A 26,637-nucleotide genomic window follows, 5' to 3' on the forward strand; every position below is an offset into this window, starting at 1 on the left:
CGACGCTGCAGCTCCCTCGTCCCGCGCCCATCGCCCATCTCTTGTTCGTATGGATGCCCTGCCGGCTCCGAGAGAGACGATGCAGCAAAAGGTGGGAGGAGAGATGCAACACCCGATCTACTTTTGAAACATCCAAATACAACAGTTGCAACATATGTCTAAAAGGCAGTTGAAACATGCTTCTGAAACATTTGAAAAACACACCTGAAACGCACTTGAAAACCATTGCAACCATACACAATATCTGAATAAAACACATACAACATATGTGTGAAACATATGCAATATCCAGATAAACACAATTGCAACATGCGTCCGGAAAACACAGATGAAACATCCCTCTGAAACATCTGAAACACTCGAAACATAGTTTTGCAACATGCCTCTGAAATAATTGCAACATATGCAACATGTGCAACATCCATATGAAACAAAAGCAACATGCATCTAAAACGTCTAAAATAATTGAAATATACAATTGCAACATAGGGAGAGAGAGAGGGAGTGCCATGGCCGCTGGATCTGCGGGCATTGGGGGCTCCCGGTGGGGGAGGACGCCGGTATGGGGGGAAGGGCGTTGTCGGGGTGGGGGAGGAGCTGCCGGAGGTCGGCGGCGGCTACTCCAGAGCCTGGCCATCGCCGATGGTGACGACGAGGACCACCGCGACGGTCAATGGCGACGGCCCGCAAGCTGTCGTGCTGCGGCCACCGCTTCCACATCGAGTGTCGGGGTGGAGGAAGGGTCCGCCAGGGTGGGAAGGAGAACGCCGGGGTGGGGGACTACGCCGGCGGCGGCCAAGCTCCAGGGAGGCGGCCATGGCCAGGCTAGGGTAGCGCGAGGGGCGCAAACCGCGAAAGGGAGAAAGTGAGGGACTGAGTGCATGGATGCGGGAGTGAGCAAGTGAGGCGAGTTGAGCAACGATGACCGCACATCGATGTTGGGCCGATCGGCGCACAGGCCCAGAGCGACGTGTCCGGCATGGACACGCCTGGACCGGCGACCTCACAGAAGTATTATCGAAGTAAAAAAATGAAAAACCCCAACATTGTCCCTTTCGCATGCCAACCAATGGAAGGAGACCTAACAATTACTTGAATCATCTTTTATTGTTTCTCCCTTGTTGATTAACGTAAATTGAACCTAGTGTAACTTTCTCTCCTTTTTTGGAGGACCGTCTCCAAAGACGGCCAACGGAAGCGGAGACGACGCTCAATGGCCCAGGAGCCAGGACCATGACGAAGCTCGCGATTGCTCTGGAAGCTGATGACGAGCTCCGTACGAACGTTGCCAGATCATGCCCGCCATGGATCGGAAGCTGTCAGATCCGCTACTACAGGAGGCAAAAGATTCGACTATACACAAACCAAATAGCCAAAGGATTCGTAAAACTTCATGAATTCAAGTTCGTTCCGAACAATCGTTCCGTAGCCACAAGGATTACAACACCAATTTATCACCTTAGCACTCATGACCATCAACTGCCTACAGGTGCAATGCCATTAAGGGTGTGTTTGATTGAGCTGTGGCTGTGGGGAAAAGCTGCTGTAGGCTGTGAGCTGTGGGAAAGCTACTGTGGACAGTGAGCTGTAGAAAAGCTAAAAGCTATTTGGTTAAACAAGTATAAAATATACCTTCTATCTTTATCTCTCTTGAAACAACTATGGAAGAGCTTTTTATTCCCCCAATTTCGAAAAGTAGAAAGACAAAAGCCAAAAGTAGGGTCAAACTAACTTTCAAAAATATACTACGGAAAAGCAGCTGCTTCTGAAAAAACAACCTCCAAAAGCAGCCCATTTGGTTGAGCTTTTGGCTTTTGGGGCCAAAAGCCAAAGCCAAAAGCCCAACCAAACGGATCCTTAGGCTTGCTGTAGCCTCAACCTAAATATCAAACAACACATGTGGCAAATAAATTTCCCCAAAACTTGTAAGGAAAGGTAGCAAACCATGTAGTGGTCAGAGGACTTACTTTATACCATATCATTCCATCAGTGCCAGCATCCAGGAGTAGCATCGGTTTTTTCTCTCTGTAGTTAACTATATACTGCGTCCGTTAAAAAACATGACAAGAGTCCAATCTGCAAGTTTGGCCCTCATATTGTACCCTCTCTTTTCCATGCCCCCAACAGTTTGGATGGCTTGCTACATGGTATCATCCATATCCCTCAGATTCAGATCAAAAGGTCTACCATGTTCCTGCAGTACCCTTTTGATGTATACCAAACAGCTTAGATTACTTCCTATCATGACTTACTTTGAAAAAGGATCGAATGTGTTACACTTTGTACATTAAGCTTCGTGGTGTACAAATACATCCTCTATGTTCAACGTGCAAGCAATATCAACTCAGGTGTTGCATATGCTAGTCAGTTCTGTTTCAGAATTAGACTCACCACACACGATCACCCTATCTCAGGAGAGCACTTCACCCAGGAGAGACAGTCTTAGCATGGCCTCCATAACTTCAAATTTTCTCGATGCAGAACAGAATAGATCAATCTGTGGTTTCTTCAACTTTGCTCAATCCATATTCTTGGATGCCTGCCTCATCCCATTTCCCAACAGTCTGGTTAGAACTTACTGAGAAAGGAGCCATAGTTAGTTTGTCATCTTGGATTAATACCTTAAAAAAGTGTTGCATTTCAAGCCAAAGCAATAAGAGGGTGCTTAGACAAATACAACAACAACAACAACATAGCCTTTCAGTCCCAAGCAAGTTGAGGTAGGCTAGAGTTGAAACCCACCAAGAGCCCCAAGTCACGGTTCAGGCACTTCAATAGCTGCTTTTCAAGTACTCCTATTCAAATATAGATCTCTAGGTATATCCCAAGCTTTCAAATCTCTTTTTATTGCCTCCCCCCATGTCAATTTCGGCCTTCCTCTACCTCTCCTCATATTAATAGCTTGAATTGAGAATTATATATCAAACACTCTACAAACTAGAGCTGGTGAGTTACTGTTATCATGCTGTTAATTTGGCCGTCTGACAGGCTACTCATGTCAATTGGTTTGAGCTTCATCCCTTTGAACTTTGTAACAATCCGGTGTAATCTTAGATGGCACATATACCATTTCATATACCTTTTGTTTTGTTCCTTGGTTAACGAGTGGCTTTTTTTTTGAACGCCAAACGAGTGGCTGTCAGATGTCCTCCAGGAGAAATTGAATTCTATAACTTTATTATAAGTATATGTTGAACATGTGTCCAAAAAGGAAAATAGAACGGGTTAGCTATGGTAACATGGTTGAATGGATATTTTGATAAACCAGGGTCGCATGTAATAAAGGAGTGGGTTGAAGGTACATCCGTACAGCCCTTATGCAGAGCAAGAAGGTTTACAACTTTACACAGACTTGAGTGGGTACATATGTAGTGCAAGCCACTAATCAGATGCTGGGAAAATTCTAAGAATAATGAGAATTAGCGTTCGGAGTGCAACTAATATGACTCAAGTCCAAACTAAATCCGTGCTTAAAAGGGAAACCATAGTAAGGAAAATGAGTTAAGTTGCAATACAGACACATTGCCAAACTTACAAGAAATAAAAACACCACAGACAAACTCCTACAAGTACCACAAGTGACAGCTAATGTTATAACAGAATGTTGCCAAAGATTTGCAAATACCTTGAAAAAGATGAATGCATACAGCAGCAAGCGTTTGAATGATTTTGCTGCTACAAATTAAGTTGAGCCATGAGGTGGGAAGACGAAATTGGCCAACACAAAGCAGCTAGTGTCGATGGAGGGCATGAGTCCAGATATTTTGTGTGTAAGAATATCACACTTCCCCAACAGCTACCTGCAGAGCATAATACAGGATAAGTTATCCTTATAATGCACAGAACTTTAGCTAAACTTGGAGGACGAGATACAAGAACAGCATGCTTCTGGTAAACAAAGTAGTACTAATAAGATTTGAGCTTATAGATCACTAAAATTGTAAATGGACTGTATGCCTGCGCAAACCCCACAGGTTACCAGTAAATCAGCACAGCTGATCTGAAATGGACTACATGCAAGTGCAAAGCTCACAAATGTATACAAGTAAACCGGTATAATGGAAATGGATATTTATGTACAACCATCTGACTATATTTTTTTATATAGGAAACATCAATCCTTTTCTTTTAAGTGTAAAAAGAGCTTAAAGTCTCAAGGGTTGATGTACCAAACCTTAGTAGACTGAAACCATGCTGCTGAACCGCATTCATGTTTCAGTGTTCTGAATGGACCACTCATGGAAACCTCAGCTTTAAACTCTGTCCCGGACAAGTCAAGGTCATGGAGTTCGAAATGCTCACTTGCTTTCCCATTAGGCATAAACTTACCATTAGGTACTCCAGAAACTTCATGTATATCCTTTTCCTCACCTGCATAGTTTCAAAATTATGAGTATTATGGGCACACAAACAAATGGAAGGAGGTCATGGTATGCCCAAATCCATAAACCACAAGGCACAAATGTGGCTAGTGGTAAGCAAGCAGGTAATGAACCTGGTTTTGTGGCCATAATAAATCCATTCAATCTCTTTGTTAGTAAGGATGTTCCAGGAAACAACATCAAGTTTACATTATGAAGTTGTTTCCTTTCAGCATCTTTGATAGGTTTGAAGCCAAATCCTGACACCCATGTGCTAACCAACTCTGGGATGGCAGAAAGGACCAACATCTTAACATTAAATGAACGGAGCATCTGCAGTAGAGGAAATGAGGAAATCACATAGTGACATGTAGATAAAAGTTATTAGCAGTAACATGTAGATAAAAGTTATTAGCAGTAACATAAAAAATAATATTGATTCAATAAGAAATCAGGTATTAGCAAAGAATGGATCCGACAGGTAGATGGGAGGAAAACCATATCTTAACATTTACACACAGCTGAATTCCAAGTTAATGCGATACATGGTCATGGGAAACCATAACTTGTTTCCGTACTGTTGTACAGTTTTGTACTTTTGTCTGATTTCCTATTCCAGTGTACCTTTTCAATGATGTTCATTAGAATTCGGCACATTCCTTGCCGTCGATAGTCTACAGAAGTAGCAATAAAAGGCAGCTCAGCGGCTTTAGTCCCATGTACTCTGCATGAGAAAAAAAAAAGATTTAGTTATAAGTATTTTTTGCTCGAATACACAATGAAAATGAAAGAAACAGATAGTTATTTTTTATTATTATTGTTTATGGTTATCTCATTATGTTATTCTATACTATGTGGAATTTTTTTGAAAGCTAACATGGCATATGCTGAAAACATGCATGTTTTAGTAGTAAAAGATTATATTAAACTGATAAAGCCAAAACGGCAGTTAATGACGAGCAAATTGGTAGAAATAACACGCATAAATTCATTAAAAGAATACTTCAGACAGAAAAGTAGGTTCAATTTCTAACAAAGACCTGATTAAAAACAATTTACCTGATAGAAGCCACACATAAAATTTCATCACCTTTCTCCAGGATTACAGTATAGAATCCCTGATAATCCACACGAGCAAAGTTTGATCTGATAAGAAGTGAACCATGTAAGTAAACCTTGAAATTACTCAGTAAAATATATATACATATTCCAGTTTCTTCTATAATATCAAAGAGAGAGAACCCTATATGAATTGAAGTAGATTTGAAAAGAAAGGGTATAATAAAACTAGCTAATCATTCAGCTGATTAACAGAACATCCCAAAGATTGTTTCTTCTGTATTTAGCATAACAACAATTTTGTCAGTTCAATTTTCCAGTAAAACATGAATGAATATTATAGAAGAACCCTAAACCCTAAACCCTAAACCCTAAACCCTAAAATTTTCAAGATTGTATCCCCATAGTACCATTGTTCATTCTTAGACACACACGCGCGTATCATTTTGACTTGTGCTTTGACAAATCAAACCAGAAAAATATAAACTGAAAAAGAATATGTAATGAAATAATGGGTAAATTAAAATCATAAGGATAAGGAATGAAGGAAACTTACCCCTTGTTGTATAAAACATGGGGTATCATGTCCACACCAGTTCTAGGATCCACCATACGAATGAAACATTCCTCCAATAGAGTAAGAGCCACTGCTAATTTCATATTATATTCTGCCAGACAGGCAATCTTCTGAACAGAGTGTAGCTTCTGCCCGTCATTGTTGCATTTCAATATGGACCATGAAAGCTCACTGCCAAGAATATTGTCTGTCCCGACATGACTGCATAGCCCTATGAATATCTATTAGCAGCAAAGGTAGAAAAACACATTAATAGAAAAGAAAGAGAAGAATAAGGAAAAAAAAATATTTGGAACCAGGACGCGGAGTATGTTAGGTGCACAAAGAAGTAGTTAACATAAATGCTGTCTAGTGTTGCATGGAGTGCTGATTGCTTCTAACCTAAATAGCCATAAACATTGACATCCAACTTTGAGGATTGAAAAAACTAGCGATCCAAGAGGTTAACCAAATTTAATCTGGGAAGGTTTGATTTTGTGAACCACGCAGTGTAGATGTACTAGTATCAGGTGGTCCCTGGTGCTAAATCCTAAGCATTCAAACATACGAATCCATTATATCTATGAGACTATGACGAGGAATGAGGGTCACGCGAATTACAATTTCTGCAGGTATGATAAAAACACAAATGGACTATGTTCACTAAAGCATCTTGCAACTTTCAACATCATCTTGACAAACTAAGTTAAATAAGTGTTACCTCTTTACAATATTCCCCACAAAACCATGTCTGAGATATTTGATCCTCAAGAGGTAGCTTCTCTAGTTCAATGCAAGTGTCATGGTCTGCCAATGGAAACAAAACTATTCAAATTGAAGTTACAGATAAGAGCATTGGAATAATTTATCTGTAATGCATCATGAAGAACTGAAGAGTGGCTAAATTAAATAAGGCATTAAACCACTCTATGGATTTTATCAATTTATTCTTGGGCCTTGCAAGAAATTATGCTTCAGCTCAAAGCTGCTAGAAGCTTGATAAGAAGTCAATAGGGCACAGCTAGAGGGGGTCTTATTTGAAGCATAAGCTCCTTTACAATGAAAATTTGAAGCCTCCTTGAAGCAGTTCCTGTGAGAGTTGAAAAAAAATTCTAGAAGGAGCTACATTTTTACCAAATGGGGCTTTTTAGATCAACACAGGCTAATGGAATTGTTTCGTAAATGAAGTAATGACTATTGAAGTTAGGCAGCAAAGTTAACATAAACTAACCCACCAACTTTCTGCTACAGCACTGCTAAGCATCATAAGGCAATAGCACAGTAGGGGAAATGGTGCAAATGACAAGACAAAGTGGAGGGAAGATAAGGTTTTACATGCATCTCCGCATTGGAAACATTTGAAAATAGCCGAGAATGTCGAAACCTCCTTTTCACTAACTGGTCCCCCACATATCTGACAAGTGCAATTATGGCAGTACCAACTACCTTCTGGAAGCTCCTGCATATGTAAAGGAATAAGCAAAATTAATTAAGTAGGAAACAATTTCACATATAGAATAAGTATTGATTCATTTAATATCATATCGAGCTATCGACACATGTTCTGGAACAAAGCATTGCAACGTTAAGGACAGCAACCTCAGAATGAAATGTATCTTTAAGCAATGTACACATAACGGCACCATGAAAAACTGGATAATAGATACCTTAGCAGACAAGCAAGCTTGATGATATGTTGATGGGCAATTGTCACAGCAAAGTAATTCACCACCATCTCCACAGAAACCACAGGTGTCATCGCTTTCATCTATTGCCTCAACTTTTCTACCCCATGCATTGCTTCTCCTGCTCATAAATTCAGCAGACCAAGCCTCAACCTGGCACAAAGTGTATGACTTGCCAGACTCTAGAAAGAGGCCCAATGAGGACTGTGGGTGACTACAACCAGCATGAGCCATGAAGCCAGACACGGTTAAGTTTTTTTTGCAGCAATTGCAAACAACACCTTCCCAGGTAACCAGCCCATCCTTTATAACTTCATTACTTTTTGGATCCCGGTACTGTATCACATCTTTTACGGTCAGAAAGCCAGTCGCAAGCAACCAGCAGATTACAGTTTTGCGGGCCAAACTTACTCTCTTTCCACCCAATAGGTTTGTGCCAGCTTTCCCGATTTTGGAAATTAGCTTGTTGCCTTTTTTGTGGCTCTTCAGCTTCTTGAACTTCTTTGCAGCTGAAAAGCCTGAAGCAAATTTATGGCAGGTGCCAAGATCATTGTTTTTCACTATAGCTGTGATCAAAAGGTCCTCATCATTGATCCGCAACTCACGAGGTCTTTTCTTCATGTACTTCAACCAACCCTTTGGTTTCATTTTGGCAGTGCCTCTCTTGCAGATTTGTGAGTCACATGTTAGATAAGTTCCCAGAACATCAGCACTAGATTCATGGGATAACTCAACAGGTACAGTATTTCCTGTTGGATCACTTTGTGAATCCTCATAAAATTCTCCATGGGATGGGAGTATCTTTTTCCAGACCTTGACATCATGGCAGAACGCTGTGGCATCTGACTGTGACTCCCTTGTAGTACAGTGAGTTTCTGGGAATGTATTGTAATCCTTAAGTTGCTTGCTCACTGAAGAGAGGAGCATGTCACACTTCCTGCTTTGGTCATCTTTATCTAGCTTTTCTGATTTTGTTTCAGCTTTCATATCGTCTTTTAGTGTGCCAAAACCTGAACACATACCGTGCTCCTCAAAGGCATTGGTATTTCCTGGGTCAGCCATGTCCATGGTTGCTACATTGGTCCCATCCAGTCCAGCTGAGCTAATATCAAATGTCCTTTTCGATTTGTTCCTTGACTTTTTTACAGAGCTATTAAGAGCATTTGGTTGAGCATAAGTTTGCCTTCCATCATCACTTGCATCGATGTGATGTTTTGTCTGGTCACTTGCATCGATGTGATGTTTTGTCTGGTCACTTGCATCGATGTGAAGTTTTGTATGGTCAGTTGCATTGTAATTCAGACTCTCGTTGCAGGAAAGCTTTGGGTTCGTATCCCTATCGTTGCTGTCTTCCACATCATGACAGCTTTGTAAAGACTGATGGCCATTGTAGCTCTCAGTTGCAAGTGTGCTGCAATCAGAGTCTGTGATCAGTGGAGTCAACTGAATCATTCGGCTTGCCAAAAGTTCACTGGCTTTGTGCATGGTCTTACTTTCCAATGACATATCTGAGCTGCCATCAAGAACAAAAGTTGAACTGTCGACAGCTCTAAGAGTTTTATGTTGCTGCAGAGCAGTGATTTTCCTACTGATGAACACAACAGCTACAAAAGGGTCCAGGATCTGCCAGCGCTGAAGAAGCATGAGTGCATTTTGCTGGTTCGCAAGCATCCTATCAACATAGGCCATTGTATCTGTGAGATCCTTCCAAAACGCATCAACATCTGACCACTCCTTTGGATACCTTCCCCTTTCTGAATCTGGGGAAGCTTCATATAACTTGTTGCCACAAAACTTCCAAGCCTGGGTTAGTGAGGTATGAACCGCTTCCCTGTTTGGAGCTGTGAAGTAGGACGCCATCTTAGCCCTGTCATTCCTTTTCCGTGGCTTAATAGTCCATCCAGCGTCCTTGAAAAGGCGATGTGCATGTGCTTCCAGCTGGTCAGGAATATCCCTGCCCAGTGCCTTCTTGGAAACAGCAGCTGCCGGGCCAGAGTGTACTGCGCTGCCGCATCCATGAACATCAATTTCATCCAGGCAACTAATATTCGCATCATGGGTGCCGTTCTGGCAAATGGCGCCATCGAGCTGGGTGAACTGACCAGGGCTGAACCAAAACCGGGACTGCTGAGGTATTGCCGGAGTACTATGAGCTTCTTCGCTATAAAACAGATGCTGCTCTACTCCCCCTCTGTCAGAGAAATCCTTTGTACTTGCACATAGGGGATAAGTGGTGTCATCCATCAGGCCTTGATCATAAGCGAAGCACGCATTGCTAGGGAATTGCTGCTGATCCTGGAGCCACTGATGCAAAAAGGGATCTGAAAGGAGAGTGGCACTCTGGAATTCAGAAATCTCCGCTAGTGCTTCTATGTAGGAAGGCATGGGGTCATCGACCGCGCTAGTGCTGCTGCTGCTGCAACCCAGCCCGAGCGCGTTGCACATCCCAGCTCCAACATCTTGCGTGTGCACATCCAAAATGCTGTGAGCAGCATCTGCGCCGATGAATTGGTTTTGGTCATCGGAGAGGCAGAATTGGTGTTGGTCATCGGAGAGGCCGAGTAGATGAGTGGCACACTTATCCCCAGGCTGCCAGGAACCCATGAATCGCTGCAAAAACGCAGCAGCATCCAGGTCGGCCCCGTTCTGCTGCGCACGAGGGTGTGCATGCTCCTGAACCTGGAGATGAAGGTCGTGGTGAGGCCCATTGTTTGGCTGACTACTATGATCCATTCTGGGGTGTGGATCAGCAGTGGCAGCGGCAGGCTGGTGCTGGTGCTGCGCATGGGAGGGAAAGGGAACGGGCGACGTCTCCGTGGCCTTGAGGTGGGCAGCGGTGGCGGTGTGGACGAATCCAAGGTCCATCTCGGCGGGCAGATGGGTGGTGGCGGCGTTGTCGGCGGCCCCGCAGAAGACCTCCTTGAAAACCTGAAGCTCCAAGAGCGATCTGTCGAAGGCGGCGTGGTCCTCCATTCCCATGATGTCCTCGCCGAAGATGAAGCGCATGGCGTCGTCCTCCTTGAAGCCCAGCATGTCGTCCGCGTGGCCTCCCGCGGCGGCCATGCTAGTGGTAGTGGTAGCTAGCAGTAGCTAGGGTAGGGACTAGCGAGCCTGCAGAGTTGAATTGGAGAGCGGAGTGAGCAGCTAAAGCTTGGTCGGTGACCCCGCGGGGGAAGAAGAACGTGAGATCCAGCCATTCCAGGCAAGTGGTCTGTACCTGAGCGAAATGGGCGGTCGGCGGTCGGGTCGGATGCAGAGGGCAGCAGCTGAGTCTCGAGTGGCCTGCGCTGGATCGAGCAAATCGGGGGCGAGATCCGAGGCGAGCGAAGAGGGGAAGCGGCCTGCTGCCTCTGCCTTCCTGTCAAGGTTTGGGCGCCCCGCCCTGGCGAGGCCGAGGAGAAGAGGAGAGAGGGCAGGGGACGGCGGCTTGGCTTGGCTTGGTAGCTGAGCGCCGGCGGCGGGGCGGGCGTGTGGGTGTGGAAGTGAAGCAAAAGCAAGCAAAGCAACGGCGGCCCGCAGTGGAGCTGGGGGAAGGAGAAGAGGTCAAGAGAGAGGTCGCTTCGCTTCCCTTCCCTAGGCTTGCTGCAAGTTGGTTCCCTTGCGTTTGTTTCGTGATGAGTGATGCCGATGATGCGAAGGATGACAGGCAGACATGTGAAAAATAGAATAGCCAATAGCCAGCGGCATCTGGCCCTCTTGGGCCTTGTTTGGTTGCCAAATTTTTTGGCGAAACGACACTGTAGCGTTTTCGTTGTTATTTGGTAATTAGTGTCTAATCATAATCTAATTAGGCTTAAAAGATTCGTCTCGTGAATTTCGTCTAAACTGTGTAATTAGTTTTATTTTTTATTTATATTTAATGCTTCATGCATGCGTCCAAAGATTCGATGTGACAGGGAATCTTGAAAATTTTGGCAAAGTAAAGTGGAACTAAGCAGCCCCTTGCTCATTTGAAACATTCTGCCTCAAAAACCAAACACCCAAAATGCAACCCTACTCCTACGCTGTCCATAGGCCAGAGCAACACGAGGGGCCTGTTCAGCAGGTCGTAAACGATCGTGGATTATTTATTGTTGGCTAATTTGGTGTAAGAGAAAAATGTTGTTCCAGCTTATAATCCATGATCGTATACGAGCAAACTAATAGGCTGTTATCTTGCATGCATACTCGATTTGCCTTTTTCTTTCTTTTCTCAATCAATCAGGGAGAAGACTATTCTATCTATCAGCGTGTTTGGCTCGGCTTGTTTCAGCTTATCTCAACTTATTCTCTCTCACAGAACACTATTGAATCAGCCAAAACCAGCTGGAATAAACTAGTACACAGTAGTTTTGTGTACCAGCTGAACGGGCTGTATGGCTTCAATTTTCTTTTTCTCTGCTATGTTAGTAGTATTATTTAAGGCTCGTTTGATCAGTTATTTTTTTATAAGCTAGAAGAATGGCTGCAGTAGTGAAGTGAGATAACTAATAACCTTTTCATAAGTCTGGTGGTTTAATAGTTCATAAAATACTCATTTTATTCCAAATTATAAGATGTTTTGGCTTTTTTTGATACATAGCTTTTGTCATGCACTTAAATATACACCATGTCTAGACTCTAGGCATATAAGAAAAGTAATATATATCCAAAAAAGCCAATATATACGTCTTATAATTTGGAACGGGGGTAATTTATAAGCTGAACTATGAGGTAGGTTGTTGGAAAATGGCTAGAGCTTTTTTTAGCCATTAGCAGTTTAATTTAGTCAGTACATATATAACCTAAGCCTAGACGGCGTTCACATACACGCTGTCAACTATTAAAACACCCACCTAAATGGGGAAGAAAACATTGCACAAGAGCAGGTACTACTTGTGTCACGGTTCCTTCATAATTCCTCCAGCCGAACACCCCCATGTTCGGCTGGAGGAATTCTGGAGGAATTTGGATGGTTTGTAGGAATTCTGGAGGAATCTGTGAGAGAAAAACACTGTTTCGGATAAAAAAAGAAGCGGATCAAACCGGGTTTAAGGGCACGCGAACGGGCCCAATGAACTCGGCCTTCAAATGCCGTTATTAACGAGTCTAGGGACCTGAATCTATAGTTTGATACTTTTTAAGGTTTTCTACGGTTTGATACTCGTCTGAGCCTAATAATAAACAAATTCCTAGTCCTAGAAAAGGAATGAGGTATATGCATCGTAGGTCCTTGAACTTGTCGCGTGGTGCCACTTAGGTCCCCAAACTCTCAAATCGGACTTCTGGCACCCTAATGTTGTTTAAGTATGCCACTTAGGTTCATAACTCATCGGATCAAGCTTTTTGCCGACGTGGCGTGGACAGAGTGCACGTGGGCCGCGCGTGAGCCTGGTTTGGGGCGTGCAAATAAGCAGAGAGCTTTCCTTAACCATAGCTCACGCGCGGCTTATGTGCGCTCTGTCCACGCCACGTCGGCAAAAAACTTGATCCGATGAGTTATGGATTTAAGTGGCATACTTAAACAATATTAGGGTGTTAGAAGTCCGATTTAAGAGTTTGGAGACCTAAGTGACACCACACGACAAATTCAAAGCCTACGACGCATATACCTCAAAAGGAATTAACGCATGGGAAGCCCAATGGGTGGGTGGATGGGGCAGCCCAGCTGAAGTAGAAATTTGCTCGCGATAGAAAGAGGTGCTAGATTGGACTAGTGTTGTTGCAGTGGGCCGGAGTTTGGATTTAGGCAGGCAGGCAGGCCGTGGGGCTTTGCTTTGTTTTCCCAGGCAGCGAGCGAGCGAGCGGCTGTGAGCTACCATTATTACTAATTATTAGTAGTATAGGATATAGGAGGAAATGGCACATGGTCGGCCCAGTAATTTGGATTGGATTGTTCTATTTATTATTTCTAGAGTAAAATCCACTGGCGGTCTCCGAACTTGTTCGGCTGTGTCATCTCGGTCCCTAAACTAAACTTGTTCAGCTGTATCATCTAGGTCCCTAAACTTGCAAATCACTTGTTTAGGTCCTCAAAACTGGTTCAGTTGTGTTATCCTAGTCCCTAAATAGTATAAATTTGTAAATTTAATATATATTTATAGAACTATCCAAAAAATTATAAATCTTATTTTGTTGGACTCCTGGTAACATGTACTTTAAATTATAATAAAAGAAATCACCATGTACTTTCTATTTTTAACTCTGTAGTTAAATGACTATATAGGTATGTATATTTTTATAAATCCTAAAATGTATGTGCCTATTTAGTTATTGAACTAGAGTTAAAAATAGAAAGTACGTGGTGATTTCTTTTATTCTAATTTAAAGTATATGTTATCAGGAGTCTGACAAAATTAGATTGGAAAAAGTCTACTTAACCCCCCCACCTATCATACTTGGTCTACTTCACCCCTAACTATGAAACTGTCTGTTTTACTCCCTGAACTATCTAAAACCGTCTGTTTTACCCCCGGGGCGGTTTTCAGCGGTGGTTTTGCTACAGTAACGGCGGGTTTGCTACAGTGACGGTGGTTTGCTGCGTTGTTTTGCATTTTCTTTTTTTTATTTATTTTCGGTGAATTTTTGAAAAATCATAGTAAATCATAGAAAAATCATAAAATGAAAAATCTAATTTTATTGGACTCCACATGAGTAGATCTACATAGTGAATATATAATACGGTATACTTTAGTATAAAATTTTTACTATAGCCTTAGATTAATTAGAAAATCTAATTTTGTCTGTAATTAATTGGAATGATTCATAGCTGCAGCTTCTATGGTCCAATTATGGTGAAATTTTTATGGTACGCTAATTATTGTATGCTTGAACTATAGTAAAAATTTTGTACTCATTGGACTATGTATAACTTAGTTATAGATAAATTCTATTTAATTACAGACAAAATTGAATTTTCCAATTAATCTAAAGCTACAAAAAAAATTGTACTAAAGCATACCGTATTATATATTCACTGTGTAGATCTACTCATGTGGAGTCCAATAAAATTAGATTTTTCATTTTATGATTTTTCTATGATTTTTTAAAAATTCATCGAAAATAAATAAAAAAGGAAATTCAAAACACGGACACTGTAGCAAACCCAACGTCACTGTAGCAAACACGCTGTTACTGTAGCAAAACCGCCGCTGAAAAGCCGCCCAGGGGGTAAAATAGGCGATTTTAGATAGTTCAGGGGGTAAAACAGACGGTTTCATAGTTGGGGGGTGAAGTAGACCAAGTATGATAGGTGGGGGGTTAAGTAGACTTTTTCCAAATTAGATTTATAATTTATGGACAATTCTATAAATATATATTGAATTTACAAGTTTACAGTATTTAGGGATCGGGATGACACAACTAAACAAGTTTGATGATCTAAACGGGTGATTTTGCAAGTTTAGGGACATAAATGATACAGTCAAACAAGTTTGAGGGCCTAAACGAGGAATTTGAGAGTCTAGAGATCGAGATGACACAGATGAACAAGTTTGGGGACTTGAACGGTCAATTTGTGAGTTTAGCAACCGAGATGACATATCCGAACAAGCTTGAGCACCGTCGGTGCACTTTACTCTTGATGGCCAAACAACTTTCCTCTTGATGACATAGCCGAACAAGTTCTATCTCCCTGCATGGTGTTCTCCCCCCTTCTTCTATAGATGGCCAAACAACTTTCCTCTTGATGAAAAACGGGTACAACCCGGTCGCGAAAAAAATAGATGGCCAAACAGCCCCACAAACTGATTCTGATCGTGTTTAATGAAAATGTTGTTTTGTGTGGTAGCGATTCACCCTTGTCATGCGCTGGGCACACCTCACTGTCTGATGATCACATCTGCTGTAACACCCCTGGTGTTTGCCTTACATTGGTGCATCTGCATTGCATCACATAAGCACATTCATATCATTACCACATGTGCATCATTCTATGTTTCCATGTTGCAACACGGTGTTCTTTACTGCTCATGTATGTTTGTACCTTCTGTGGTGTCTGTGTGTTATGCCTAGTACCCTAGAGGGGTTGTACATGTCCCATGTACTAGGGTCCAGTGTTTCAACGGATTGTTTCGCTTGTTTCGAGTTAACATTCCATGTGTTGCAAATGCATGTTTAAATTGATTTGAGAAGCTAGAGCAATTGCATCACATGCAAATGAATGTGGTGACCCACCAAAACACCCTAGCTACATTTATAATGTCATTAGGAACAATGTTCATAAAGGTCATTAGTCCAAATTAGGTTTCTAAGCCCTAGTTGACTCATGTTGACCCTAGAACTAGTTTTGTTTGACTATTTAAAAAGTGCAGCTTGGAGTGTTTGCATGGAGGAGCACCCTTAAGCAAAGTTGTAGTAAACTTGCTAAGGAACAAAAGTTGTTTTATGGTCATCTCATGAAAATGTGCACAACATGCTCATAAAAGTCCCACAAGTCAGTGTGGGAGCGGATTCCACACTTAGAAAAATTTCTAAGTATGTATTACAATTTCAGTTTCCTGTACCCGACTTGTTCACGTTGTAGCTCCCAAACCAAGCCGAACCAGCTCGAGCTCCAATTGGCAAAATTGAAGATCTCACTTAGTACTACAACTTTGGTAACTAAGCCATGAACCGAATCATCACGGTTTAGGAGTTATCTAGCGTTAAAAATCGCCTGTCAGTCGGTCACCTGGTAACTGAATCAGATTTTCAGTTGCGCTACAGTACCGACCAGCAGCAGGACGTTGCCGCCGCGTGGCCGCCACGCGCCGTGACCGGCCTGGCGTCGCTGGCTGCGGTCGACATCAAAGTGGCCGCGTCCGCCTGCCCTCCCGCTTGCTCTCAGTCGCTCCCTCCCTCTCGCGCGCGTCTGAGACACCGGGAGAAACGAGAGCCGCAGCTGTCGCCATTGCCGCCGAGAGCTCCATCGAGCTCCCGCGCGCTCGCCATCGAGCCTCGCCTTGCTCCATCTCGCCCACAGCTTCCCCGGCATCTCCTCTACCTCGTCCACCCTCTGGTAGAGCCTCTCGTGCTGTGTTGACGGCATATTCGCCGGATCCGCGTCCGCCATGGCCGGCTGGCCAAGCTCGCCGACGCCGCATTCCCGCTGCCCCATGCTTCCTCGTGTTCCTCCGTGTGCGCCACCGGCTCAACCGCCCTCTTTTTGGCCTTGCGAGCCACTTCCCGGCCCTTCTTCGCGGCCGTAGCATGCTGCCGCCGGTGCCGTGGCCGCCGTGGACGCCTGTGCGCGTGGCCAGGAGGCCGCAGGCAGGCTCTGGCCGAGCCAAGCCATTCCCTGTACGCGCACGGTTGTGGTGATGCTCCACCGCATCTTCTCCACCGTCGACGTGCAGCCGGAGCGCCGGAATCCGCGAGTCCGACCATCCTCTGCTCTGGTTTCCGACCAGGGGCGTCATGCTAGAATTCGACGAAAGTCAGGGGCCTAACTGCAATGTCATTGACTCAAGTGAATAGTGCTTCCGAGGACCTATTTGTTGTAAATCGGGTAAAACTTTGAAACTTCATAGTAAATCATAGGAAATTCGTAAAATAGCAAATGAGGACTTTTTGGAATCCTTGTGAAATTCTCTATGCACTAGATCTATAATATTACATGTTTTTTTGTTTAAAGTTTTGGCTGTAAAAATATATTTATGCAGCTAGGTTTGTAATGCTAGTGGTATTTGTCTTTTTCATAACTGTAGATCTAGGGCTCCAAATGAAGTGAAATTTTTGTGGCATGCTACTCATGTGATGTTTGATGTGTGGTAAAAATTTCAGGATTTTAGGCTTGATCAATTTAGAGATATGAAAAATAACAAATGACATATGCTGCTTTGCTTCTATTCTGGACAGTTCTGCATGTATGCATTGTTTGGCTCAGTTAAGTTATGAATCATGCCTTGTTGATAATAAATGAGTTGTAGTAATTTTCATAAGCTTTTCAAAAAGCTAAAGAGCACAATTTTTGGTTAAGTATGTGTTTAGCTATAGTTGTTTAAAGTACTGTGGCAGTTTCTGCCCAAACCCAGACAGGGTTGCTTTGTGTGCCATGTGTGACCTTGTTAGTAGCAGAATTAGTTCTAGATGTTTATAGCAAAGTTGTTCAAAATTTGTTAAGCTTTCCAAAAATTCCAGAACCATATTTATTGGACATGTGGAACTCAACTTATAGCTGTTTAAAGTAGCATATCAGTTTCTGTTCATGTTTTGGATATAGATGTCTTCCTTGGTTTAATTGACCTTGTTAACTATGAAATCATCTTAACATGATAATAAGAAAGTTGTAGGTAACTTTATAAGCTTTCCATAAAGTTAAGAATCATGTTTGTCGGAGGTCTAGAACTCCATTTATGCTTCTCTAAAGTTCCTATAAGTTTTCTGTCCCTAGCTGTGTCTCTGCTGTTTAGGCTGCTGGTGCAAGTGTTACTTGTGCAACTAGTTTCATGGTGTAAATGATGTTTACTGTAGTTTTGGTAAATACAAAAGTCGTAGATGATTATCTTATCTTGCTTGTGTTAAATTTTCATGATCCTAGGTCTGATAGTTTAGGAGTTGCATGCTTAATAAGTCTACTGTCAGATTTTGATTACATTCTGCGCAGACTTAAAAGATTAGCATGTTTGGTCATGATAACTTGGGAATCATGCTGAGATGATTAAAGATGAAATGTGGATAATTTCCTAAGCTTTCCAGAATGTCTTGTTTTATATCATTTGGATTTATAAAACTCCAGATATGATTGATTTATGAAGCTGCTATTTGCAAGTCCAGAAATTGGCATATTCCGGTTATAGTTGTTGCTTCACCTTGACTTGCTTTGCATGTTGCTAAGTGTGGTTCACGTCCTTGGTAATTAAGTTAAATACACCTGAGATCTTGTGAGACTTATGTGCCATGTATAATATTCTTTGTTATCTTAGCATGATAGATTGTGTGATGTTAAGTTAAGCATCGCAAAGTACTTAAGTGTGTTTAGTGTAAACGATGCTTGTCTTGCTTGCTATTTGTGATGCGTCTCATGGTACTATTCTTCATATTCATGCACTTGCATCTTGCATCTCATCTAGGTACGCTAGATGCACCACGTGAAGGATGAGATGTTGGAGCCAAACCTGGAGACGGCGTTTGATGGACCTATCCCGAAGGTGGAAGGACTGGACAAGTGCTAGGACGGGAGATGCTCACTTAGCGAGTGTCGTCTAACTAACACTAACTCAGTGTGGGATCCCAGGCAAGCCCCGGAGCATTCTAAGCCTCCAATGTTTTTACAAATATCTTGAGTCTCTTTTATTGTTGATGATGCATTAAGTATAGGAATTGGTTGGAACCAATTGTTGCATTATATCCTTACCTTGTCCAGATAAAATCCTATGAACCCTAATTAAGTGTAGGATCGAATGATGCTTAGCTATGCTTAGACCGGTAGAAGTCGGGTGATTTCCTGTCACCTGCGAGATGTAGGATGAGCTCCGGTCACGGTTGGCTATAATTGCTATCATGGAAAAGAACCATGTGTTAATAATGAAAAGAGACCGGACGGGATGATGGTAGTGCAGCAACAAGGCATGGAGGTCTTGGGTGTGAATCTATCCCCGTCTGTGTCATTTAAGGACCGATTCGCTGTACGTCCTCATGTCATGTTGAACGCATGCCTATCACTTAGTTGGCCGGATAACTCGTTCCGACCGCGAAGCCGAGTAGCTCAACTCAGGCCGGAAGACCGAGAAGTGAAAGTGCGCACCCTGGCGGTAGTAAGGATGTGCGGGGAGCTATTGGCGTAAGTCCGAGGTGAGATTGACCACCTGGCAGAGTGGACTCCCTGAGGGTGCGGCGCTGCTCGGAGCCGCGATTCCTGAGATGTACCAAAGGTGACCCGAGGAAACCCTTGATCAGGTGGATTGGGTGAGTGTTAGGAATACCCCTCCAGCTGGATAGGAATCGATTCGAATCGCCGTCTCTCCCGGATAGTGAGAACTTGACTGAGCAGCGGCAACGTAGATTCACTAAATTTAAAGATATGGTTAAATGATGATGATGATTATGATAATGAGCCATGAATTACCTGATATGGTTATTATTGTTTGCAACTTAATTAAGTGATTGATTAGTATAGGTGCTAATATAGATGGTAGGTAATGGCTAAAAGTCGCTGCTAGTATAGGCGGATAATGCTAATGATTACTCAAGCTTTTTATGCAAAAAGGTTGTCAGCTCAGCTCCATCAAATAAAGCCTTGCATGATCCTTGGCGTCACTTTATTTCTGGTTTACGACGGGTAAGTCTGGCTGAGTACATTCGAGTACTCAGGGTTTATCCCACCATGTTGCAGGTGAAGTTCTCGACCTGTGAAGATGGTGGCTAACCGCCGGTGGCTCGGTGATTCTATAGTTACTTCTCATCTATATGCTTTTGTCGGATGATGTCACTTATGCTAGCAATGTATTTGGAACATATATTAATGTAACCTTTTGAAAGCTATGTTGTTTTCACTAATCGGTTTTGAAACCCAAACTTGTACTATTATTTGTGAATCCATTTGTAATATTATTTTCCGCTGCAACCCTACGTATGTGATGTGTATTTGCTTAATCACGCGATCTTGGTTGTGATGTTGATTTACCGAGGTCTTTCGGGACACTCGGCGGACTACCGGGTTTATGTGAGTGAAAGTATGCGCATGTCAACGTGTTAGCGGGGACAACCGTACTTGATCTTATATAAATTGGGCGGTTCTGTTACAGCTGGTATCAGAGCAAGATTAAGCATAATACTGTCATGTACATTGTTTTAAAAACAAAGTTTGGTTTTAAAAAGCCTATTTTAACTAAAACTTTAGCTACAGGCAAATTTGTCAAAACTAATTTGCAAAACTATGCTAGCGACATCCTCCTTTATGCCCAGTTAAGGACTATTAGGTGGCTATCTAAGTACTAACATGGGGTTTTTACTTTCGTCGTCCATACGGCGTGCTGTTGTATGGATGCCATTCGTTTGAATGGTAATGTATGGATCAATTGCCTCTACGCCCAGGTAAGTGTGAGTTGTGAGAGCATGACCGTCCAACTGTTGGTCTAGGGGAAAGTTAGCTTTGGTTACTGGAATATTTACATGTTACACACATGTATATATGAGGTACTTAATTGCGGGTATATTTATCGGGTAGCTATGGATATCGAAGTATATACATCGGGGGATGTATATATGGAGAGTATCTTAGTTTACTGCTTTCATTGTGTGCTTATTTATCTCTTGTGGGGATGGGCTGCAATGAATTTGCCTGCAGGTACGCTAACCACGAATGCGTAGATTGAATATAGCTGACGACTAGCTATATATCGAGAGAGTACGTGTTATGCCACCGACATAGAACGTGATTGCCACCTTAGGTTGGCAATTTTGTGAGGACGAATAGGACGAGCATGCATCATGATTGTGCTTGTGCATAAATATGCTTCCCTCACCTTGTTCTAATGCTAAGTGACTTGTGATCAATGTGATGTTACTATCTTCCCTGTGTGAAGCTAGACAAAATGTCTTGTCCCATGCTGCTTGAATAGCTATGCTTGAAGATAGTGTGTGATTAGCTCGTCTTGTATGTTTGCTTCCAAAGGAAATAGATGACGAGTTAATAGTTAACAAAAAGTTCACCCCTTTGAAAACTAAATTGCTAAATGTAAGTAAAACTTGTTTTGAAGAGATATCCACCTACTCAGTAAAAAGGAAACAAAAGATAACAGTGCCTTACCACCATGTTTTGCCTGATATGTGTAGTGGTGTTGTTGTAGGTGACTGCTTGTTATGTACGAGCTTTGTGCTTCGTAATAGCCATTTAAGCTAATGGGATTGAGTGTTTCAAAATGCTCGCTTAAGACCTTGATGTAGGCGTGGATGCTCGTTATCTAGGTAGTGCCGTAGTTGTCACCCTTTTGTCCTCGGTAAGCATACGAGTGTCAAATAGCTTTATCCTAAAACAACGCTCAAGTTACGTAATCGCACAGTTGTCGTTTCCAATTAAGTTCTCTCTTAAGAGCCTGAGCCTATACATGTGGTTGCTAGCCTTGAATGTTGCACTACGAAGACTTTATCTATGCCTTTGCTTGACCTTAGGTCCAAGCTTAGTTCCCTTGAATGCTTGCATGTGTCGTGGTTGTCCCGCTCCTATGTGGGAGGACCTTGCTCAAAAATCCTTGTTGGACTTCATTGCTCCTCCTTCTACAGATGATATGGTGCAACGCTAATTGTTATCTACCCTGCTTTGGAACCTTTTTCTCGTAGATCCTATCATTGCTTTATCAACTCAATCCCTAGTCAGTGCATTGGCTATGTCCCTTGAATCTCATTTATTTTGCCTCCAACCCTTTCAAGTCCCTGGATGTTTATCAGTCTTGATCTCATGTTGCTTCTTGACAAGACCAAATCTCATGTTAATCTTTATTTGATAATCACTTTGGTGGACCCAAGGCGTATATGGAAATTAGGCAAGAAGTCCCCTGCTCAGTTGTCTTGGCAATTAAGCTATGTTCTCTTGCGCTGTGTTTTGATCTTCAGATCACCTCCTTGTTGATTCCTAACCTTGTGACTATCCTTGTTTGCTATCCCTCTTTTGCACAATGTTTGTTCTTACAATCTAATTGGTGCCACTGGAAATTTCACTTTGGTTGTCAGTTTAGTAATGGTGTTACGATTAACATTCTATGGTGCCGCAACGAAACCGAGAGCCTCCTGTGGGCGCGCACACAAGGTTGTGCTACTCGGCACGCGCTGGTATCGGGGTTTCTAGTCATGATCCATTACAGAACTGCACCGATGTGTTATTTTCATGTGAACTCTTCCTTGGTTATCTCTCCATATCTTATCGAAGATACATATATCAGACCGAAAGTAGTAAAGCTTCCTTTTGAAGTCACAAAAAGGATAACCTTTGTAGAACTGGTCACTGACATAAACATTAACAGACTACAAGAGGTGGTAGACAAGTGACTCCACTTGGTTGTCCCTATAATGATGCTAGTCATCTAGTGAGCAACTTATGTCGTCCCTGTTGGATCAGAAAGGCACCCAACACTTAATGTTGGACAAGTTATCAATCTAATGATAATGGATGGCGATATCATGTGGTGTAACAGGTCACCAGGTGCTCATGAACCTTCCGTTCAAGTTCTTGATCTGTAGGTGCATGTTGGTCATACAGTTGAAATCAACCATCTCTAGTGTGACTCCTTATCAGCAGACTTCGATGGCGACCGTCTGTTTGTGCCTTGATTGCAATTATTGTTGTGGTCAAGAGTAAGAATTTGGAATTTTTAGTGTTGAGAGCCAACTAATTAGTCACTAGTATGAAGCTTCACCTCCTGCTAGGTGACAACTTTTGCTAATTATGAAGGCTAGATCTCACAAAACAATGTTAAGGAAACGAATAGCAAAACCGGTCATCGATGCTAGTACTGCTTCCTTCTCCAAGCCCTATGTTGTCAAGTCAAGTCCATCTTGGACAATCACACAGATAGTGCTGGATGTTATATCGGCTACGTAAGGAGCTAGCTAAAGCATGTGCCTAGTTTCGATCAGCATCATTGTGCCCCTAGGTACCACAAACGGATTTGTTCAAGGTTCTGTTGAACCAAGTGCCAGAGAATATTCAGAATGGTTCCGTGTCTCTGTAGGAATGCCCTACATGTAGAATAATGCTTTGTGCCCTGCGAAAACAGCCCACAAGTCCAACGCTTGTGCATCGTCAAGTTGGTGTCTAGATCAACGGCGGAAATTGTTACCTAAGAAACATGTCAGGAAGACTATAGCCTCCATCTTCAGCTAGAGAAAGGCTGTTGCTGCTATGAGAAAGATTATAGAGTGCAAAACACACACCTCAACGTGTGAAGCAAAGAAAAGGGAGAACACGAAATCTGTCCAGATTTTGTGGCAATAAGATTGATTATCTTCAAGTCGGTGATTAGTGACTTAAACGAAGTTGGATTGACCCCAAACTTGGTGATCTCATTCCTTGCTTAGGACCCTTCAATGTCTTAAGTTGGTTTGAGTATTGATTGAGTAAAACATCGGATTTGAGTGATATCTTGTCGGCTCGGTTTGCTGCCATTTCAGAATAGAGCAGTTTTGGTAGATGAATTGTTTGGATGGTCAAACGGTGTACGGTTGAGTTGAATTTTGGTGAGTAGTTAGAAGACCCATGGATCTATATTCCTACCAAAATTCATGCACAATGGAGCACTAGTTTGTGAGATATGAATAGAAAACAAAAGGGTACAGAATCTGCAATTTCGCTGTGACTGCGATCCTCCTTTACATTAGACGGTTGTGTTTGTAATTCATGCCAAGAAATTACAACTTTTAGGTGTATTGTTGTTAGACAACCCTCCATACCCTTGAGAAGACTAATTGCACCCCTATGTGCCTTGCTTTTGCCCTCTTAGATCAGCAATGCGTGAGCAGTCCAGGTGTTCTAGAAGTCAAATTATGCCCTTGCAATTCGAAAGTAATTGGAAAGGTGTCAAACCATAGATTTTTGGATTATGGTTTTTGGGATATCGATTGACCTAAGAATGGAAGCCTCGACGTCAAATATAGTTTGAGAAAGCTGGTTTTGCTACGATGCAAGTCAACCCAACTTGCTGTGCAACTGCACCACGAAGGCAAATTGTACTTAACCTGCTTGGTAGTGAACTAGTCCCTAGTTTTGTGATTACTTGCAACTTGTGTTGCCCTCCAAGCCTCGCTAACATCCTTCTGCATCAATGGTTCTCTAATGCTGACATGTCTTTGGTACCTTATATGTGTTTTACCCAATAGGTTGCATCAGATTCAACCCAGATCACTGTTGCAACTTAGATCCAAAGGTTCCCTAAGGAATGATCATCGGGAACGTTGAGCCGACTGAGTCAGCTATTACGTTACCACTCACTCAACAGACTCAGATAATACAGTGTTGTTATCGGGGAAAGAGCACTGCACCCATGGAACATTATGTAGCTTTCCATCAGTTGACATATGAGTGAGTGCACCGCTACAACCAGTTTGGAAATTGGTTAACTAGCTTCTCATACCCTCAAAGGATGTTTACCCAGTCTATGATCACATCCTTTACGAGAAGTTGTGCTCAAGCCACTTGAGTAGAGAACTGCTTTTCAGACCTTAGGAGCCAATATAACCCCGTTGTAAGGAATATACGTCAACCGACTGCGATCTAGTGCAAAGTCCATCTGTCTATGTTATATCCACTAGGGGAGTAGATGTTACAAGTATTTAGACTACGCGTGTATCACTCTTCGTACATCGTGGACGAAGTACGCAGGACAGTGCTATCTTGGATTCCTTCCAATGTAACGATGCTTTGTGGACGCCAACGAAGGAAATTCTTCAGACAATAGCTTATGACGAAGAGCAAGTATCAGAAAGTGTCATGACCAAATTAGCCTCTCTGATACTCCAAAGTTAAGTAGCCTAATGCTATCACTGATGTTGGGAACTGGATGACAAGTTTCTCTTCCCTTAAAAGTCTTTCGCACCGAATCTCGGGGACGCGATTCCTTTAAGGGGGGAGGGCTGTAACACCCCTGGTGTTTGCCTTACATTGGTGCATCTGCATTGCATCACATAAGCACATTCATATCATTACCACATGTGCATCATTCTATGTTTCCATGTTGCAACACGGTGTTCTTTACTGCTCATGTATGTTTGTACCTTCTGTGGTGTCTGTGTGTTATGCCTAGTACCCTAGAGGGGTTGTACATGTCCCATGTACTAGGGTCCAGTGTTTCAACGGATTGTTTCGCTTGTTTCGAGTTAACATTCCATGTGTTGCAAATGCATGTTTAAATTGATTTGAGAAGCTAGAGCAATTGCATCACATGCAAATGAATGTGGTGACCCACCAAAACACCCTAGCTACATTTATAATGTCATTAGGAACAATGTTCATAAAGGTCATTAGTCCAAATTAGGTTTCTAAGCCCTAGTTGACTCATGTTGACCCTAGAACTAGTTTTGTTTGACTATTTAAAAAGTGCAGCTTGGAGTGTTTGCATGGAGGAGCACCCTTAAGCAAAGTTGTAGTAAACTTGCTAAGGAACAAAAGTTGTTTTATGGTCATCTCATGAAAATGTGCACAACATGCTCATAAAAGTCCCACAAGTCAGTGTGGGAGCGGATTCCACACTTAGAAAAATTTCTAAGTATGTATTACAATTTCAGTTTCCTGTACCCGACTTGTTCACGTTGTAGCTCCCAAACCAAGCCGAACCAGCTCGAGCTCCAATTGGCAAAATTGAAGATCTCACTTAGTACTACAACTTTGGTAACTAAGCCATGAACCGAATCATCACGGTTTAGGAGTTATCTAGCGTTAAAAATCGCCTGTCAGTCGGTCACCTGGTAACTGAATCAGATTTTCAGTTGCGCTACAGTACCGACCAGCAGCAGGACGTTGCCGCCGCGTGGCCGCCACGCGCCGTGACCGGCCTGGCGTCGCTGGCTGCGGTCGACATCAAAGTGGCCGCGTCCGCCTGCCCTCCCGCTTGCTCTCAGTCGCTCCCTCCCTCTCGCGCGCGTCTGAGACACCGGGAGAAACGAGAGCCGCAGCTGTCGCCATTGCCGCCGAGAGCTCCATCGAGCTCCCGCGCGCTCGCCATCGAGCCTCGCCTTGCTCCATCTCGCCCACAGCTTCCCCGGCATCTCCTCTACCTCGTCCACCCTCTGGTAGAGCCTCTCGTGCTGTGTTGACGGCATATTCGCCGGATCCGCGTCCGCCATGGCCGGCTGGCCAAGCTCGCCGACGCCGCATTCCCGCTGCCCCATGCTTCCTCGTGTTCCTCCGTGTGCGCCACCGGCTCAACCGCCCTCTTTTTGGCCTTGCGAGCCACTTCCCGGCCCTTCTTCGCGGCCGTAGCATGCTGCCGCCGGTGCCGTGGCCGCCGTGGACGCCTGTGCGCGTGGCCAGGAGGCCGCAGGCAGGCTCTGGCCGAGCCAAGCCATTCCCTGTACGCGCACGGTTGTGGTGATGCTCCACCGCATCTTC

The 26,637-nt window shown here is 43.1% G+C and overlaps 1 protein-coding gene across 2 annotated transcripts; it reads right to left on the reverse strand.

The window, feature by feature from the left end:
• Positions 1-445: 445 nt before the first annotated feature.
• On the reverse strand, positions 446-11,274 carry LOC136492858 (increased DNA methylation 1-like). Of its 2 annotated transcripts, XM_066488913.1 has the most exons (12): positions 10,879-11,274; positions 7,644-10,772; positions 7,312-7,435; positions 6,698-6,783; positions 5,977-6,218; positions 5,421-5,507; positions 4,986-5,085; positions 4,496-4,694; positions 4,175-4,371; positions 3,626-3,800; positions 1,968-2,578; positions 446-1,879 (listed from the first exon to the last, which is right to left on the reverse strand). In XM_066488913.1, the coding sequence occupies exons 2-10, from the start codon at positions 10,722-10,724 to the stop codon at positions 3,780-3,782; spliced, it is 4,137 nt and encodes a 1,378-aa protein (XP_066345010.1). In that variant the 5' UTR covers positions 10,725-10,772; positions 10,879-11,274; the 3' UTR covers positions 446-1,879; positions 1,968-2,578; positions 3,626-3,779. The 2 variants fall into 2 exon arrangements, with proteins under 2 accessions (XP_066345010.1, XP_066345009.1); XM_066488912.1 differs by lacking the exon at positions 446-1,879 and having other exon boundaries at positions 1,885-2,578.
• Positions 11,275-26,637: the final 15,363 nt, after the last annotated feature.

The sequence above is a fragment of the Miscanthus floridulus genome, chromosome 11 (assembly GCF_019320115.1).
Source record: "Miscanthus floridulus cultivar M001 chromosome 11, ASM1932011v1, whole genome shotgun sequence".
In the NCBI taxonomy this organism is placed as follows: Eukaryota; Viridiplantae; Streptophyta; class Magnoliopsida; order Poales; family Poaceae; genus Miscanthus; species Miscanthus floridulus.